The 18,085-nt window shown below is 40.0% G+C and overlaps 1 protein-coding gene across 4 annotated transcripts in view; it reads left to right on the forward strand.

Annotated features, from left to right (window-relative positions):
* The window catches only part of YLPM1 (YLP motif containing 1), a 73,087-nt gene that overhangs the window by 13,674 nt on the left and 41,328 nt on the right, over positions 1 to 18,085 (forward strand). For all 4 annotated transcript variants that reach the window (XR_012091005.1, XM_007987280.3, XM_007987284.3 and 1 more), the window contains exons 2-4: positions 1,686 to 1,922; positions 3,935 to 4,114; positions 4,864 to 5,855. Coding sequence is in view for 3 of the 4 variants with exons in the window: in XM_007987280.3 (XP_007985471.3) it covers positions 1,686 to 1,922; positions 3,935 to 4,114; positions 4,864 to 5,855 (1,409 nt within the window). In the remaining variant the exon portion in view is untranslated. The remainder of the gene's footprint in view (positions 1 to 1,685; positions 1,923 to 3,934; positions 4,115 to 4,863; positions 5,856 to 18,085) is intronic.

The raw sequence follows: 18,085 nt of genomic DNA on the forward strand, positions 1-18,085 counted from the left end.
GGGTTTACACCATTCTCCTGCCTCAGCCTCCCAAGTAGCTGGGACTACAGGCACCCGCCACCTCACCCGGCTAGTTTTTTTGTATTTTTTAGTAGAGACGGGATTTCACCGTGTTAGCCAGGATGGTCTCCATCTCCTGACTTCGTGATCCGCCCGTCTCGACCTCCCAAAGTGCTAGGATTACAGGCTTGAGCCACTGCGCCCAGCCTAAAACTAAGGCTTTTTAAATAAATAGAAAGTTTTTTTTTTTTTTTTGAAACGGAGTCTTTGCTCTGTCACCCAGGCTGGAGTGCAGTGGCCGGATCTCAGCTCACTGCAAGCTCCGCTTCCCAGGTCTACGCCGTTCTCCTGCCTCAGCCTCCTGAGTAACTGGGACTACAGGCGCCCACCACATCGCCCGGCTAGTTTTTTGTATTTTTTTAGTAGAGACGGGGTTTCACCGTGTTAGTCAGGCTGGTCTCGATCTCCTGACCTTGTGATCCGCCCGTCTCGGCCTCCCAAAGTGCTGGGATTACAGGCTTGAGCCACCGCGCCCAGCCATAAATAGAAAGTATTTTAAGACACAGTATATTGGCCAGGTGCGGTGGCTCACACCTGTAATCCCAGCACTTTGGGAGGCCAAGGCTGGTGGATCACCTGAGATAAGGAGTTTGAGACCAGCCTGGCCAACATAGTGAAACCCTATCTCTACTAAAAATATAAAAATTTAGCTAGGTGTGGTGGCGGGTGCCTGTAATCCCAGCTACTCGGGAAGCTGAGGCAGGAGAATCGCTTGAACCTGGGAGGTGGAGGTTGCAGTGAGACGAGATCACACCACTGCACTCCAGCCTGGGTGATAGAGCAAGACTCCATCTCAAAAAAAATAAATAAATAAAACACAGCATATTCTCTTACATGTGCGTACATCTGGGTATGGGTAGACTAATGCTACTACAGGTGTTTAAAATAGGGAAGAGACTGGATGCAGTGGTTCACACCTGTAATTCTAGCACTTTGGGAGGCTGAGGTGAGAGGATTGTTTGAGCCCAGGAGTTCGAGACCAGCCTGGGCAACACTGTAAGACCTCGTGTCTATAAAACATAAAAAGATTAGCTGGATGTGATGGTGCATGCTTATGAACACAGCTGCTCAGGAGGCTGAGGAGGGAGGATTGCTTCAGCCTGGGAGGTTGAGGCTTCAGTGAGCCATGTTCAGGCCATTGTACTCCATCCTGGGTGAGAGAGCGAGATGCAGTCTTAAAAAAAAGAAGAAGAAAGAAAAGAGGGAGGAGCGCTGGAGGAGAAAGAGAGAAGGCAGAGAAGATCGGTTCTATTCATTAATTACAAGACCCCGTCAATAAATCTGAACAAACCAAAGCCAGGTTAAAAATAAGTAGCTGTGAATACTGAAGGGATTTACCCTGATCATTTATCAAGTTCCAAAAGCATGTGTTTATTAAGAGTACAAAAGCATGTTGAATGAGTATCTATGGCTTAATTTAAATGTATAAATTTGCGGGAGGAACTGAAAATTTTCTGTAGCCTGTGTTTAAGGTCTTGTTAACTTATTTGTCTTCCTCAGTCTAGCTTTGCCTTTTCTTACATATAGACACATGAACACAGACATAAAGATAGCTCCTTGTCAGCACCAAGTTGCAGAGATACATGATTGTCAACCAGAATTCTCAAAAATTGTTTCTGTTGTAGGAACAGCAGCAGTATTGGTATCGACAGCACTTGCTCAGTTTGCAACAGAGGACAAAAGTTCATTTGCCAGGACACAAAAAGGGTCCTGTGGTAGCAAAGGATACACCAGAGCCGGTAAAAGAAGAAGTTACAGTACCTGCCACCAGTCAAGTTCCAGAATCTCCTTCTTCTGAGGAGCCCCCATTGCCACCTCCAAATGAGGAAGTGCCACCTCCTCTCCCACCTGAGGAACCCCAGGTAACCATATAATTAATTGTTTAGTGTTTATTAAATTATTTAGCTTTTTTCTGATTCATTTATGTATACTTTTATCATAAATGGATATATATTTTGGTTTTTTTTTTTTTTTAGACGGAGTCTCACTCTGTCGCCCAGGCTGGAGTGCAGTGGCCGGATCTCAGCTCACTGCAAGCTCCGCCTCCCGGGTTCATGCCATTCTCCTGCCTCAGCCTCCCAAGTAGCTGGGACTACAGGCGCCGCCACCTCGCCCGGCTAGTTTTTTGTATTTTTTAGTAGAGACGGGGTTTCATCGTGTTAGCCAGGATGGTCTCGATCGGCCTCCCAAAGTGCTGGGATTACAGGCTTGAGCCACCGCATCTGGCCCTGAGCCACTGCGCCCGGCCCTGTTTTTTAAAGTACCTAGAAAGTTGCATTTGAAATAATCAGATGTCTGTTGACCAGGCTGGAGTGTAGTGGTGTGATCTTGGCTTACTGCAACTTCTGCCTCCCAGGTTCGGGCAATTCTCCTGCCTCAGCCTCTTGAGTAGCTGGGATGACAGGCGCGCACCACAACGACCAGCTAATTTTTGTATTTTTTAGTAGAGACGGGGTTTCACTGTGTTGGCCAGGCTGGTTTCGAACTCCTGACCTCAAGTGATCTGCCTGCTTTGGCCTCCCAAAGTGCTGGGGTTACAGGCATGAGCCACTGCGCCTGGCCTGTTGTGTCAGGTTTAGAAAAGGAAATTTTTCCTAGTTTGAGTGAAGAATTAGATACTCTTCTGAATTGAGTACCTCTAAGCACTAAAAGAAGATGCCAGCATATGTTCATAGTGACAGTATAGGGCAATAGTTGAGTGCTTGAGCTTTTAGTCCAGCTACCTAGGCTATAATTCAGGTACTGCTACTTGCCGGTGGTGACTGGGCAAACCTGTTAACCATTCCGTGCTTCAATTTACTTCTCTGCAAAATGGGTGTATTCAATAGTAGCTATCACATTGAGGCATTAAATGTGATAATGTCACTCCTTGTCACTCAGCATAGTGACTGGCACATGGGAGGTTCTTATATTGGTCCAAAGGTCATTGTTCTCCCAAGAGCCTTATATGAAGGGTTTATCAAACCATAATGGTTATATTGTAGTCCATCAGTGAAAAGTGACAAAAAAAGAAAGGGATTTCTCATAGAGTGAAAAGATCTATAACTTAAGGATCACTTGTTTTTGTTTTTTGAGACAGGGTCTCACTCTGTCGCCCAGGCTGGCGTGCAGTGCTGTGATCTCAGCTCACTGCAGCTTCAGCCTCCCAGGCTTAAGTGATCCTCCTGCCTCAGCCTTCCAAGTACTTGGGACCCCTTTTCTTTTTTCTTCTCTTCTCTTTCTTTTCTCTTCTTTTCTTTTATTTTCTTTCTTTTCTTTCTTTCCTTTTTTTCTTTTCTTTCTTTTCTTTCTTATGGAATCTCACTCTGTTGCCAAGGCTGGAGTGCAGTGGTGCGATTTTGGCTCACTGCAACCTCCGCCTCCCAGGTTCAAGTGATTCTCCTGCCTCAGCCTCCCAAGTAGGTGAGATTACAGGTGCCCGCCACCACACCTGGCTAATTTTTGTACTTTTAGTTGAGACGGAGTTTTACCATATTGGCCAGGCTGGTCTTGGACTACTGACTTCAAGTGATCCACCCACCTTGGCCTCCCAAAGTTCTGGGATTATAGGTGTGAGGTGTGGCGCCCGGCCTGGTACCACTTTCTACTAGGAAAAATGTTGTCATATTTAGGAATAATAAGGTTATTATTCTAGTGAAGACTATGGAATTTATAAACTCCTTTGTATTAGTATCCATAATAGTATACATAGAGCTATGTGTTTTATGTAAAGATAGAATAACTGTTCTCAATCCAAAAAAGAACTAAAGATAACTGTGTTTGACAGTTAGATGTTTCTGAGTTGTAGGGATTCTGGACTTTGTAATACATTTATAAAATATTTTTGGTTGCTGTTTTATGACTTACATAAAGATGTGTCCTCTTTTATCTTTAGTCTGAGGACCCAGAAGAAGATGCCAGGTTAAAGCAGTTGCAGGCTGCAGCAGCACACTGGCAGCAGCACCAGCAACATCGAGTCGGTTTCCAGTATCAGGGAATAATGCAGAAGCACACTCAGTTACAGCAGATTCTACAACAGTACCAGCAGATTATACAGCCCCCACCGCATATACAGGCAAGTGCTTCCGTAGTCCACAAATAGGAAGTTGCCCCAAGACATTGAAATGATTTGTTATTCTTGAAAGATTTAAGTGTGAAAAACAAAAGATATCAACTGTTGACAATTAATTGTTTCCCAAGGGGTGCCCAGGTAGTTATCTGCCACATTACCTGGGGGACTGTGGAGGGATGGGTTAGAGTAGAGTTTCCTGATCATGTCAACCCAGGCCAGATGTTAGCTTACTATTGCTAAGGGTCTTAAGAGCTGGGGATTTTAACCATATAGCTACAGGTTAACCTGTGTTTTGCCTATAAACTACTACAGTAACAGATAAGCAAAAAGGCCAAAAACAGCCATCACAAAAAACCTAAGGAAATATACCATAAAAGATACAGTGACTTAGGTACTTGTTTGTCTTGTATCTTTGAGGTATAATGTTGTGTCTGTATATCTATAATACAGATCATTTTTCAAGTTCTTAAAATTATCCATATTAAAAACTTGAAAAATACTTATTGCTAGGGTAGGTATTTGCTTTATTGTTTGGTTGGTTTTTCCAACTCTGTGGTAAGTTGTCTAAGCCAAAAGAAGAAAGAAGAAATGATCATCACTCAAAGAACTTGACAAACTTATTCTTAGCCTCCCAGTCTTTAGTGTTCTAATTTCCTAAAGTGTCAAATGCCCTTGATTCATTAAAATTTTAACCTGTGATTAATTCTCTTAATATGAATGTTTTGAAATAGTTTTTATCCTTTTATTTGTAGACCATGTCTGTAGATATGCAGCTGCGGCATTATGAGATGCAGCAGCAACAGTTTCAACATCTTTACCAAGAATGGGAGCGAGAGTTTCAGCTATGGGAGGAACAACTCCATTCCTATCCTCATAAAGATCAGCTTCAGGAGTATGAGAAGCAGTGGAAAACATGGCAGGGACATATGAAAGCCACTCAGAGTTATCTCCAGGAGAAAGTCAATTCATTTCAGAACATGAAGAACCAGTATATTGGGAACATGTCAATGCCACCTCCTTTTGTTCCATATTCTCAGATGCCTCCACCTCTACCTACAATGCCCCCTCCAGTGTTGCCTCCTTCATTGCCACCACCAGTGATGCCCCCTGCACTTCCTGCTACAGTGCCACCACCTGGCATGCCCCCACCTGTTATGCCACCTTCTCTACCAACCTCTGTTCCCCCACCAGGGATGCCTCCTTCTCTCTCTTCTGCAGGGCCACCTCCAGTTCTCCCCCCACCTTCCCTCTCTTCTGCAGGGCCACCACCAGTTCTTCCCCCACCATCTCTCTCTTCAACAGCACCTCCACCTGTCATGCCCCTCCCGCCATTGTCTTCAGCTACACCTCCTCCAGGAATACCTCCCCCTGGAGTTCCACAAGGGATACCTCCTCAGTTAACAGCAGCCCCAGTTCCACCAGCCTCCAGTTCACAGAGCTCACAAGTTCCAGAGAAACCTAGACCAGCACTGCTTCCTACTCCTGTGTCTTTTGGTTCTGCCCCACCCACAACTTACCATCCTCCATTGCAATCAGCTGGTCCATCAGAACAAGTGAATTCAAAAGCTCCTTTGAGCAAGTCTGCTTTGCCATACAGTTCATTCTCATCCGATCAAGGACTTGGGGAGTCTTCTGCTGCTCCATCTCAGCCTATCACTGCAGTGAAGGACATGCCAGTGAGATCAGGTGGCCTGCTTCCAGATCCTCCTAGAAGTAGTTACTTGGAAAGTCCAAGAGGCCCAAGGTAGGTCTGCTTTTTTCTCTCTTTTTTTTTTTGGTTTGGCTATGTTATTGATTTAGGCTATTTGGTTCTCGATGGTATAAAAAGCTTCATTTATACAATTTTTATACTCTTTCTACTTATACTGTCTGCTTGTTAGACATCATGTATGTAATCTAGAAAAGGTAACATGCCCCCATTTCTTTGATGTCTCTGCTTTTGTCCTGTCTGTAGAGATTACAGTCCAGAATGAATGTAGTATTGTGGAGTAATGCTTATCATTTTGTATTGACTTACTAGCTTTAAAAATAATATTAAACTTTATCTTTTTTTGCTTTTTCGTTCATTTGACAAATAATTGAATTAGCAATTACTGTTTGTTAGATAATTTGTTAGTTGTTAGAGATAAAGATGAATAAGCCAATATTCTACTGGCTTGAGGCAATTAAATTTAGCATAAGGTAAGTAGGACTTTTATCCATTCAGCAAATATTTAAGTTCCTGGTCTTGTACTTAGAGCAGTGAATATAACAGAACACATAAAATTCCGGCCCCCATGGAGCTTACATCCTTTGTTTTTTCCCCAGTTAAGGAGATACTTCTGTTTTGCCAGAACCACATATTTAGAAAGAAAACAAATTGCTGGTGTGTAAGTTTTTTCTCTTTACCTTTTAAAAACTCTTAAGTTCATTTTTTCCAAGTTTGTAAAAATAGATTTTTCTCCCCAAGTTGACCTAAATGATAACTTTTCTATGGAAATTATTATTTTTTGAGGCAGGGTCTCACTTTTTCACCCAGGCTGGTGTGCAGTGATGCAATTATGGCTCAGTGCAGCCTCGACCTCCTGGGTTCAAGCAGTCCTCCCACCTCAGCCTCCTAGGTGGCTGAGACCAGAGGCATGCACCACCATATCTGGCCAATTTTTAAAAAATGCTTCATAGAGATGGGGTTCTTCCTATGTTGACCAGGCTGGTCTCAAACTCCTGGGCTCAAGTGATCCTCCTGCCTTCGCCTCCCTGCCTGCCTTGGCCTCCCAAAGTGCTGGGTTACAGGGGTGAGCCACCACACTCAGCCAGAAAAATACTTTAATCAGTTTTTTTCTCAGTTGGGAATTGTAGTAGAAATGCATACTCCTTATGCAAAATTCAAACATTACAGAAAAGTGTAGAAAAAGTGAAAGTCACCTAATTCTACCATCTGGAGAGAATCATTTTAAAAATATATGTTACAAAAATGGGATCATACTGAGTAGATTATCTTGTAACTTATTTTTCCACCAATCTGCATATTGCTTAGATTTCCATCTCAATGGATCTACATCATCATTTTTTTTTCAACCTCATTTTAACATTTGAAAACAAAATATCTTTTATTCCCCAAGTTTATAATTCTGAAAGCAGTGTGGCACAAAAAACTCCATAATCAAAGTTAAGAGAAAGGGGCAATTAACATGAATTCCTCTGTGTACCAAGAAGCCTTGCTGGAGACTTTACACACATTATTATCTCATGGGAGTTTTCTCAACAACCTGTGAAGTACGCAGATTATTCTGTACTTACCATTAACAAACTGGCACTAAGAGGATTGGGTAACTTGCTCAGTCAGGATTATTTAGCTGAGTGAGTAGAACCCCATTACAGGTACAGTTGAGTCTAGGGGATCCCCAAAGCAAAAGCACTATTTAAGCACTGTTTACTGCTGTGATCCAAGCCTATACTGTCAGTGCTTATTTGGCACGTCTATCATCTTGATTTGAATTCGTACTTATCTCTGGGAATGAGCATTGCCTTTTAGATCTGGTGACTAATTTGCTGTCAGAGAAGTACATTCTTAATACCTCATGAAACATACATTTCCTTCTCCCTTGATTTCTGTCATGTTAATATTTTCTCTCTTTACCTACTAAATCTTGGCTGTGTGAATTTAGGACCTATTTTAAGTTTTTTCTTCCTTCAGAAGAAAATAACTTCTGAAGTTAATAATCTCAGTGCTGGGAGGATATTAGCAATTATCTAATATTATATCCGTCTACGGCAACGCGCATTTGTATTCCATTTCAGTTTGTTACAAATGGGTCTTGCACGTATCTTATTTATTCCTCTTAGTAATATCAGGAGGTAAATAAATACATAAGAAAAGCTGAGGTTCAAAGAGGTTGTAAATACATTGCCTCATATAACACAGCTAGTAAATGGTCGAGTTGGGATTAGAATCCAAGGACTTCTGATCCACTTTAAGTCCATTGTACTTTCTGTGATGAGCAGTTGTATGCTTGACATTGGCATTGTGATAAGGAACACTGCCATATAAGTCATTGATTCTAGAAAGTTTGCTTTTCACATTGAACCTAAATGTGATTCTTTAACTTTTATCTGTTGATTCTGGATTTGCCTCTGGAGCAACACAGAATGAATTATCCTATCCCTCTTCTACAGTGTGTCACTACGGTTATTTAAAAACTGTTACCCTCATGTCTCCCTCACCCTGCCTTACCCAGTTTGCTCTGCCAATCACAACTCAGATTCTTTTCATCTTAACGTTGGTTCTAACCTCCTCCTGCTGTACTGCTCACTGTCCTTTGAAGGGCCTTTGGTTTGTTAGCCTCCTTCAGAATGAACACTTACTTCAGATGCAGAGGACCATGGGCCTAGTACCAACTTCATTATAAATAATGTGCTTATATTGTATAGCTTAACAAATTGCTTTTTTGTTTGTTTTTTTTTCAGCACTCTCACAGTGTTGACTCTTGTTGAGCTGAACATCAATCTAGCTTCCCAGGTCTTTTTCACATTAGCTTTCATTAAGCCAAGTCTCTCTTATCCCGAACTTGTGTGGTCGGTTTTTTGTTTTTGTTTTTCTTGTTTCTTTTTCTAAGACTTTACCTTTCTTTTTAGATTTTTTTCTAGTTAGGTTTGTACCATCATTTCAGTCTGCTGAAATCTTGGTGAATGATTATATTGTTTTAGGGATGTGATATCGCTCTTCAACATTTTCATCTGCAGCTTTGATAAGGATGACTTTTTAATCCTTGAACTGGATCTTGCTCACATTATCCACCTTGTTTTGAAAACCTTTCCCCACACTAGTTTATGTCATTGCCAATTCAGTCACCCCTCTGCTTCTTTTGCTCACTTAGCCCTTATAGAGTATAGTTTGGGGCTGTTACCCAGGCATAGTTATTTTTCTCCAGTCTAACTAGGTAAAAAATCAGTGGGAAGCTGGTTAGTCAGTGAACAAGACTGAGGTAAGAATAATCTATACTATTAAGGAAACCTGTGAACTTTCTTTATTCCTAATTCAGATTTTGCTATCAACATATAACTGATATGGTAAGCCACTTTTTTTTTTTTTAAATAATCAAAGCTAAGTAGAGAAGCAAGAGTTCAGAACACAGCTAAACAAATTTACTGATAACATGCTGTTACAAATAAAGTACTGTAAATGGCTTTGAGCTTTTGCAAAATCCAGATTTAGGCTGCTTTCTAAAAACGAGATTTCTAAAAAGTCACATAACAAAACTGCATGACATGTAAATAGCATGTCACGTTGTTGAGCATCTAGGGGAGCTGTTTTGACACTGTGTGTATCATTGGATTCACTCAGTCTTCCAGAAGACTACTGTTGCTCCAGCAAACTGTCATATCAGTGGATGTTGGTTTTCCAGGACCTTTTATTTTTCACATATAATAAAACTTATTGAAAGGTAACAGAGAAGCACGCAATTTTAAGTGTTCAGCTTAGTGAATTTTCACAAAATAAAGACACACATTGGCCAGGTGTGATGGCTCACGCCTGTAATCCTAGCACTTTGGGAGGTCGAGGTGGGCGGATCATGAGGTTAGGAGTTCGAGACCAGCCTGGCCAATATGGTGAAACCCCATCTCTACTAAAAAATACAAAAATTAGCCAGTGTGGTGACACGTGCCTGTATTCCCAGCTACTTGGGAGGCTGAGGCAGGAGAATTGCTTGAACCTGGGAGGCGCAGGTTGCCTGAGATCATGCCACTGCACTCCAGCCTGGGAGACAGAGTGAGATTCCATCTCAAAAAAAAAAAAAAAGACACACGTGGTATCACTACTAGATCAAGAAGTAGGAATCACTAATGCCCAAGAAATCTCCCTCATCCCCCCCAGTTATTTTGTAATACCCCAAAGATAACTGTTATACTGAGCCATAGATTAGTTTTGCCTATTTTGAACTTTCTATGCGTGAAATAATACCGTACATACTCGTGAGTCTGGCATCTTTCACTTGACATTGTATTATTGTGAGAGTCATCCACGTTGTGTGTAGTAGTAGTTTATTCCCGTTCCTGTACAATAGTTAATTGTATGAATATACCACAATATGTTTCTCCATTTTAATATTAATGGTCATTGGAATTTTTTGGTTATTATGAAAAGTGCTGCTGTGTGTCTTTTGATGCTGTATATGTCCCTTTAGATGTATGTGTTTGTGTATGTTTAATTTTGTTTGGATATCTATTAAGGATTGGAATTGCCTGATTATAGAGTATATACATGTTCTGCGTTAATGGGTATTGTTAAACATTTTTCCAAAGTGGTTGTTTCAGTTTATACTCTCACCAGCAGTGTTTCAGTTTTTTTGCATCCTTATCAACACTTGGTATTGTTAAACTTTTAGGATTTAGCAATCCTAGTGGATGTTTAGTGGTATCATGATAATGGATTTAATTTACATTTCCCTGATGACTAATGAGGTTTCACTTTTTTCATTTGATTATTGTTCATTTGGATTTCCTCTTTTATGAAATGCTGATTCAAGTCTTTTTCCCATTTTTTGACTGGGTTTTATGTCTTACTGATTTTGTAGGAGTTCTTATATATTCTACACGACAGTTCTTTGTCCATTATATGTATTAGAAATTTCTCACTGCAGGACTTTTTATTTTCTTAATGAGTGTAAATGCTGCAGACCGGGCGCGGTGGCTCACGCCTGTAATCCCAGCACTTTGGGAGGCGGACACGGTCAGATCACTTGAGGTCAGGAGTCTGAGACCAGCATGGCCAACATGGTGAAATTCCACCTCTACTAAAAATACAAAAATTAGCCAGGCATGGTGGTGTGCGCTTGTAATCCCAGCCACTCGGGAGGCTGAGGCACAAGAATCACATGAATACAGAGGTGGAAGTTGCAGTGAACTGAGATCAAGTCACTACACTGCAGCCTGGGTGACAGAGTGACGGAGCGACAGTGAGACTTCGTCTCAAAAAAAAAGTAAACTCTGCAGTATAACAGTTTGATTTCAGTATACGAGAAAAGTAATCTTTACCATTTACCTTTTAGGTCCAATGGACCCTTTTTATTTTAAAGTTTAAAGTAATTTTACAAATAATTTACAGAATTTAAGAATAAAAGGGCCAGACATGGTGGCTCACATCTGTAATCTCAGCACTTTGGGAGGCCTAGGCGAGGGGATCACTTGAGGTCAGGAGTTTGAGACCAGCCAGGCCAACATGGCAAAACCCTGTCTCTAGTAAAAATACAAAAATTAGCTGAGCGTGGTTGCTCACGCCTGTAATCCCAGCTACTCAGGAGGTTGAGGCATAAGAATTGCTTAAGCTGGGAGGCAGAGGTTGCAGAACTGCGCCACTATACTCCAGCCTGGATGACGGAGTGAGCGTCTGTCTCAAAAATAAAAACAAAATAAAATAAAGGGATAGCGAAAAAATGTTAAAGACAAACTCTTCTCATCCATTAAATTTGGGCACACAAACATCTTAAAAGATGAAATAATTCTGTCACGTATACTCTTAGCAAATTGAGATGGTCCAGGTTCTTGCCACAAAATATGTGATAAGATAAGGTTCATCCTGTTTAATAACTAAGTGGATTACTGCACCACATTTTCTTTCTGTTCTTAGAAACATATTGTCAGCTGGTCATGGTGGCCCACACCTATAATTCCAGCCCTTTGGGGGACTGAGGCAGGAGGATTGCTTGAGTTTAGGAATTTGAGACCAGCTTGGGCAACATAGTGAGACCCTGTCTCTACAAAAAGTAAAAAATTAGCCTGACTTGGTGGCATGTACCTGTGGTCCCAGTTATGTGGGAGGCTGAGGTGGGAGGATTGCTTGAGCCTGGGAGGTCAAGGCAGCAGTGAACTGTGCACTGCACTCCAGCCTAGGCAATAGAGTGAGATCCTGACTCAAAAAAAAGAAAAGTAGTCCCAAGGCTATAACTATTATTTACTTTTTCTTCTGTCTTTTATTTCTTTAACCTTTTATTTTTAAATCAGTACTCTATATAGAACTGATTTTATATAGTGTGAGGTAGGGATCAATGTTTATTATTTTCCAAATAACTATCCAGTTCACCCGAACACCATTTACTGAAGAAGTCATCCCTACTACTTTGCAGTGACTTCATCATAAATCCAATGTTTAAATGTGTTTGTTTCTGGACTCTCCATTCCTGTGGTCTATTTGTCTGTCTTTGCATTAGTGTCATATTGTTTTAATTACTGTAGCTTTACAATAAATTTATCTGTTAGTGTAGGTCCTCCAATTCTGTGCTTCTAGATGAGGGATTGGCAAGCTTTCTTTCTCTTTTTTTTTTTTTCTTTTTCTTGAGATGGAGTCTGGTTTTGTTACGCAGGCTGGAGTACAGTGGCGCTCACTGCAACCACTGCCTCCTAGGTTCAAGCGATTCTCCTGTCTCAGCCTCCCAAGTAGCTGGGATTACAGGCATGCACCACCATGCTTGGCTAATTTTTGTATTTTTAGTAGAGATGGAGTTTCACCATTTTGGCCAGGCTGGTCTTGAACTCCTGACCTCAGGTGATCCGCCTGCCTTGGCCTCCCAAGGTGCTGGGATTACAGGCGTGAGCCATTGTGCCCGGCCTGGCAAGCTTTCTATAAAGGGCCAGATGGTAAATATTTGTAGACCTTGTGGGTCACATTTGGTCTCTGTTAAATATTTTTCTTTCTTTGTTTTCTTTTTCCTTTTTTTTTCACATTAAAAAAAAAAATTTATGGAGACAGGGTCTTTACTCTGTCGCCCAGGCTGGAATGCAGCAGCAGGATCATAACTCATTACAACTTTGACCTCCTGGGCTCAAGCATTCCTCCCACATCAGCCTCCTGTGTACCTGGAACTGCAGGCATGTCCCACCCTGCTTGGCTACTTTATTTTTTGTAGAAGTGGATCTCCCTATGTTGTGCAGGCTGGTCTTGAACTCCTGAGCTCAGGCCATCTGCCCGCCTTGGCCTTCCAAAGTGTTGGGATTACAGGCATGAGCCACCATGTACAGCCTTTTTTTTTTTTTTAAACCTTCAAGAATGTAAAAAAGATCACTTTTAACTGTGTTTGGAACATAGACCATAGTTTGCTGACCCCTGTTCTAGATTGTCTTGATTATTCTTATTAGAATCAGCTTGTCAGTTTTCAGAAACCTGCTGGAATTCTGATGAGCATTGCATAGAATCCATTGACCATTTGGAGGAAGAATTGAAATCTTTATAATATCAAGGCTTCTGATCAGTCACAGCTACGTTTCGACTGGCTTTAGGATTGGAATTGTGGACTTCTTCCATTCTATAGCTATCTTACTAGGATTAGTAAGGGACTGTGAGTGCTATAGGTTTTCTTTATATTTCCATTTGTTATGATTGTTCCTGTTTATAGTGATTACTTATCTTTGGGAATTTTAATTTTAGGACCTTGGTTATACATATTTAGAAAACAGGTGCTATTTCACATGAAAACAAAACAGGAAGGAATTTTAATTCCAGAATTTCATATCTTGTAATTCCCATGGTTTGTTAATTTTAGTATGTTTCTGCAAATAGTAGAATACACAAAATACCTTCTTTAAAAGTATTTGTATAACTGCATCATACCTCTTAGGCTTTTACATTTTGGAGTTTTATATCAAATTTTGAAATTTTTATATTTCTAAGGTATTTATACCTAGTTTTAGGGGTTTTTAAAGGGAGTGTATAACACACTTTACAAATAAACACTTTTTAAATACTTAAAACAAATATTTGCTTATTTTTCTTTTCATCTGACCAATGTACAATGCATGCGTTTTTATGTGATTGTATTTAGTGAATTTATGTAATGTTTCTACTATATTTTAAATATATGCTTTTATATGTCAAAAGGATCATAGTATTTCATTATATTGATTTAAAGGTGGCTTATTTTCATACAGATTTTTAATATGAGTATCTCTTGATATATTTGTTAAAAATGCTTAAAAGGTCTCTAGTTTTATAAATGAAAATGGTTTTGAGTCTGTTATTTTGTTACATCTTTGAACTTTGAAAATTTGAAAGTCCAGTAATAGCCAGGTGCAGTGGCTCATGCCTGTAATCCTAGCACTTTGGGATGCTGAGGCAGGTGGATTGCTTGAGCTCAGGAATTTGAGACCAGCCTGAGCAATTTGGTGAATCTGCATCTCTACCAAAAATACAAAAATTAGCCAACCCTAGTGACATAAAAAATTAACCAGGCATGGTAGCAGGCACCTGTGGTCCCAGATACTTGGAGGACTGAGGTGGGAGGATCGCTGGAACCCAGAAAGTCTAGGCTGCAGTGAGCTGTGATCACACCACTGCATTCCAGCCTGGGTGACAGAGTGAGACCCTGTCTCAGAAAAGGGCAAAAAAAAAAAAAAAAAAAAAAAAAAATCAAATAGTGATACATATTTGCCGTTTATATGTAGTGTTGAAATTGTATTTCAGATGGTTTCAATATTTTCTGGCCCCCAGAATGAAAATAAAATGATAGGCCTTGGCTGTTGGTCAGCAATTTGGTCTGAAAACAAAGCACCCTACCCTTTCAACTCTTTTGCCATGTCCTCTTATCTGCACACCTTTTAATGCCTCCTAGTTCCTTTGCCCTTTCCTCTGGCTTTTACACATGCTCTTTTCTTTGTCTGGAATTCCCTTCTTGCCATTCTTTGCTTTATTTATTCCTATTTTTCCTGCCCTGGAGCAACACTTCAGTAATTATAGATCGGGATTCTTTAATGCAGTCAGACATTGAGAATACTTTGGATAGCAAGACAAACATGTTCCATATTTATCAAATTCTGTTCTAATTGTCGAGTTAATTATCTCACTCCTCCTGTGGACGGTGAACTCCTTGAGGTTAGGCATGACTGTCTTTTTAGCACCAGCACATTACCTGACAATCAGTAGGTGTTCAATAAAAGTTGCTTCTTCCAAAATGTCAGTCATGGATAAAATTCTCAAGGCATTCACAATTTTGTTAGGAGGGACTTTGCTCATACTTAGAATTTGATTAGAATACTAGATAACATGTTGATAAGGTCTCTCATGGACTCTTGTACATTGTGGAAGATAGTCTTATCACTTACGTGAACAAATAATTGCTGCATTTAATACATAGCAAATGACTTTATACAACTTTGATCCGATATATTATTGAAGCACTTTGAATTAATAAGTATAATTCCAAGAAAGGAACCAAACCTTCATAAGCCCTAAAGTGGCATACTTTTTTTCCTTCTGTAAATATATACTCTCCATCCTTACTTAGCATTGTGATGTATATACTTTGACAAGTTCCTGGTCACCTTCTTTCACCTTTGCCCATTATAGCTCTGCCAAAGCTTCACTACTTCACATAGACCATCTACTCTAGTGCTGCTTTCTCGATGTTAGCAAACATTTTTATTTTGCATTATATTTATAATTTAGCTTCCTGCCTCACAGGAAATCAAGTCTACCTATCAAGCTCAGTAAAACATCTCACTTCTAACCCTTAGCTGTACTTACCATGCTCATCATCTTGTAGTCTCAGGAGAACCAGCCCTTCTGATGAGGGCTAATCCTCTCTCTGTGCCCTTTAAAGAGATAACAGTTTACATTTTTATCAAAGTGATTCATATGCATGGTTTAAAAAAAACTGGGCCAAATGGCCACCCACTGCCCCATCCCCATGCCCCCCAAATGTTTTTTCCAGTGGCATCCTCTTTTAGTTATTTAGCTGTTTCTTTTGGTCACCATCTTCATAGCACTAAATAATTATGCTGCTCTTTTCACGACTTACACACTTACACATTTTAGATATTATATATTTATTTAACTGTCCTGAAAAATAAAGTTTTTGTTCTTCCTCGACACTCTGCCATATGGGTGTTAACTACAACATTCCCCTTGACGATCCTCCAGAATGTGATTCGCTATTTATCGAATCTCATGGCTTCCTGTTACCATTCAGTCCCTCTATTTCCTGGAGGGCATGCTCAGGTAACTTGCTAAGGAAGTGTGGGTGAGGGGTAAATTTTCTTAGTCATCCTGTATCTGACAATGTCTTTATTCTAATCTCACACTTGCTTGCTAATTTGAATATAGAATTTGATGTTGGAGATAATTATTCCTCAAGGTTTTAGGATCATTGTTCTATTTTGTTCTGTCACCTTGTGTAGGTGTTATGCCGTTCTGATTCTTTTCCTGTTTTGGTGACCTGCTCTCTCCCAAACTTAAAAAATCTCTGGTATTCTGAAATTTCAGTGTTTTTTGTTTTCTTATTTAGTTTTATTATTAATTGTACTGAGTAGTAGTCAGTATGCTGGACTCTTTCTATCTAGAGATTGGAATCTCTTAACTCTGGGATATTTGTTTGTGCTATTTATTCATTAATTTTTTTTCTCTCATTTTCTGTTTCTGGAACTCTTCATTAGCAGGATTTTGGATCTGTTGGATTATCTTTGTGTCTTTTATCTTACATTTTGTTATATTTCCTGAGATACTTTAACTTCTAATCCTTTCATTGTATCTTTTATTTTGAGAATTGGAAAATTTTTTTCTGTGGTTCTTTTGGTGTTGATCTTTTTTATAAATAGCACATTGTTCTTGATTTATAGATTCAGTCTCTTTAAGAATCTCTCTGAGGATAACAATTTGAGTTGAAAGTTCTTTTCTGCTTTTTGCATTCTATTTTCTCCAAATTCAGATCCTATTTATCTTTAGTTTTTCTTTCATTTTGGACGTGTTCCTCAGATATCTAGCAATTCTTGGCTGTCTATTTATGTTTAAGCATGGAAGACACTGACAAACTGGGAGCTCTGTGTGTATGGGAGGGGCTTGTTACCTGTCACGTTTCTGCTTTATGTGAATAGGGTAAGGAACTGTCATTACTCCTAGGGGACTCTCAAATTCAAGGATTTAAGAGACATTCAGCCTAAGGAAAGGCTGGTTGATGGTTCTGAATATAGATTTACATATTTTTAGCCCCAAGTTTTACTCCTTTCCTTCCCTTCCTTCCCTAGCACCCCCTAGTGTCTGAGAATCCTGACCCTCTTCGATGTTCTCTGGGCAAGCCCACCTCCTTTTGATTTTATCCCCTTCTGCCATCAGTACTCTAAACTGTGACTTCTTCCTCCTCTGTAAGTTACCGCTCATATTTGTTCTTTGTCTTTCAGAGTTTACAGACAAGATTCTCATCTTCTGATTACCCCCTCTCTCTGTTTATTATGGGTTTGTGTATTTTTAAGTTCCTTGCAATGGGTTTGTAAAAGGTCAACTTGGCTAGGCTGAACTACATTTCCCAAAATTCCCTTTCTCTCTGTCCCTCTCTCTCTCTCTTTTTTTTTTTTTTTTTTTTTTTTTGAGATGAAGTCTCACTCTGTCACCCAGTCTGGAGTGCAGTGGCACCACCTCAGCTCACTGAATTCTCCACCTCTTGGGTTCAAGTGATTCTCCTGCCTCTGCCTCCTGAGTAGCTGGGATTATAGGCGCACACCACCATGCCCAGCTTAAGTTTTCTATTAGTAGAGACAGGGTTTCACCATATTGGCCAGGCTGGTCTCAAACTCCTGACCTCAAGTGATCCACTCGCCTCCGCTTCCCAAAGTGCTAGGATTACATCATGAGCCAGTGTGCGTGGCCGCCTTTCCCATATGTTTCTGATTAAATTGGGTCACAGGGAGATTTTCACACCTAACATGAGGCATTTATTCCTGGACAACTAAAAACATTTTAACTCTTTCCCCAGAAGAGCACAAAAAGTCTTTTTCTTTGTCTTTAGGATAATATTAGTTCATCCTTCTCCTACCTGACTTACATTCCCTCTTTCATGTTCTGTAACTTAAATACTGAAATAATAAAGTTAACTATTAACACATGTTAGATAATAAGAAAGAAAACAAATGAACCAAAAAATATTTGGTTAATACACACACACACATACACACACACACACACACAGACACACATACATATTTAAACACATATATATCAAGGAAGAAATACTTGTA

Source organism: Chlorocebus sabaeus, chromosome 24 (assembly GCF_047675955.1).
Source record: "Chlorocebus sabaeus isolate Y175 chromosome 24, mChlSab1.0.hap1, whole genome shotgun sequence".
Taxonomy (NCBI): Eukaryota; Metazoa; Chordata; class Mammalia; order Primates; family Cercopithecidae; genus Chlorocebus; species Chlorocebus sabaeus.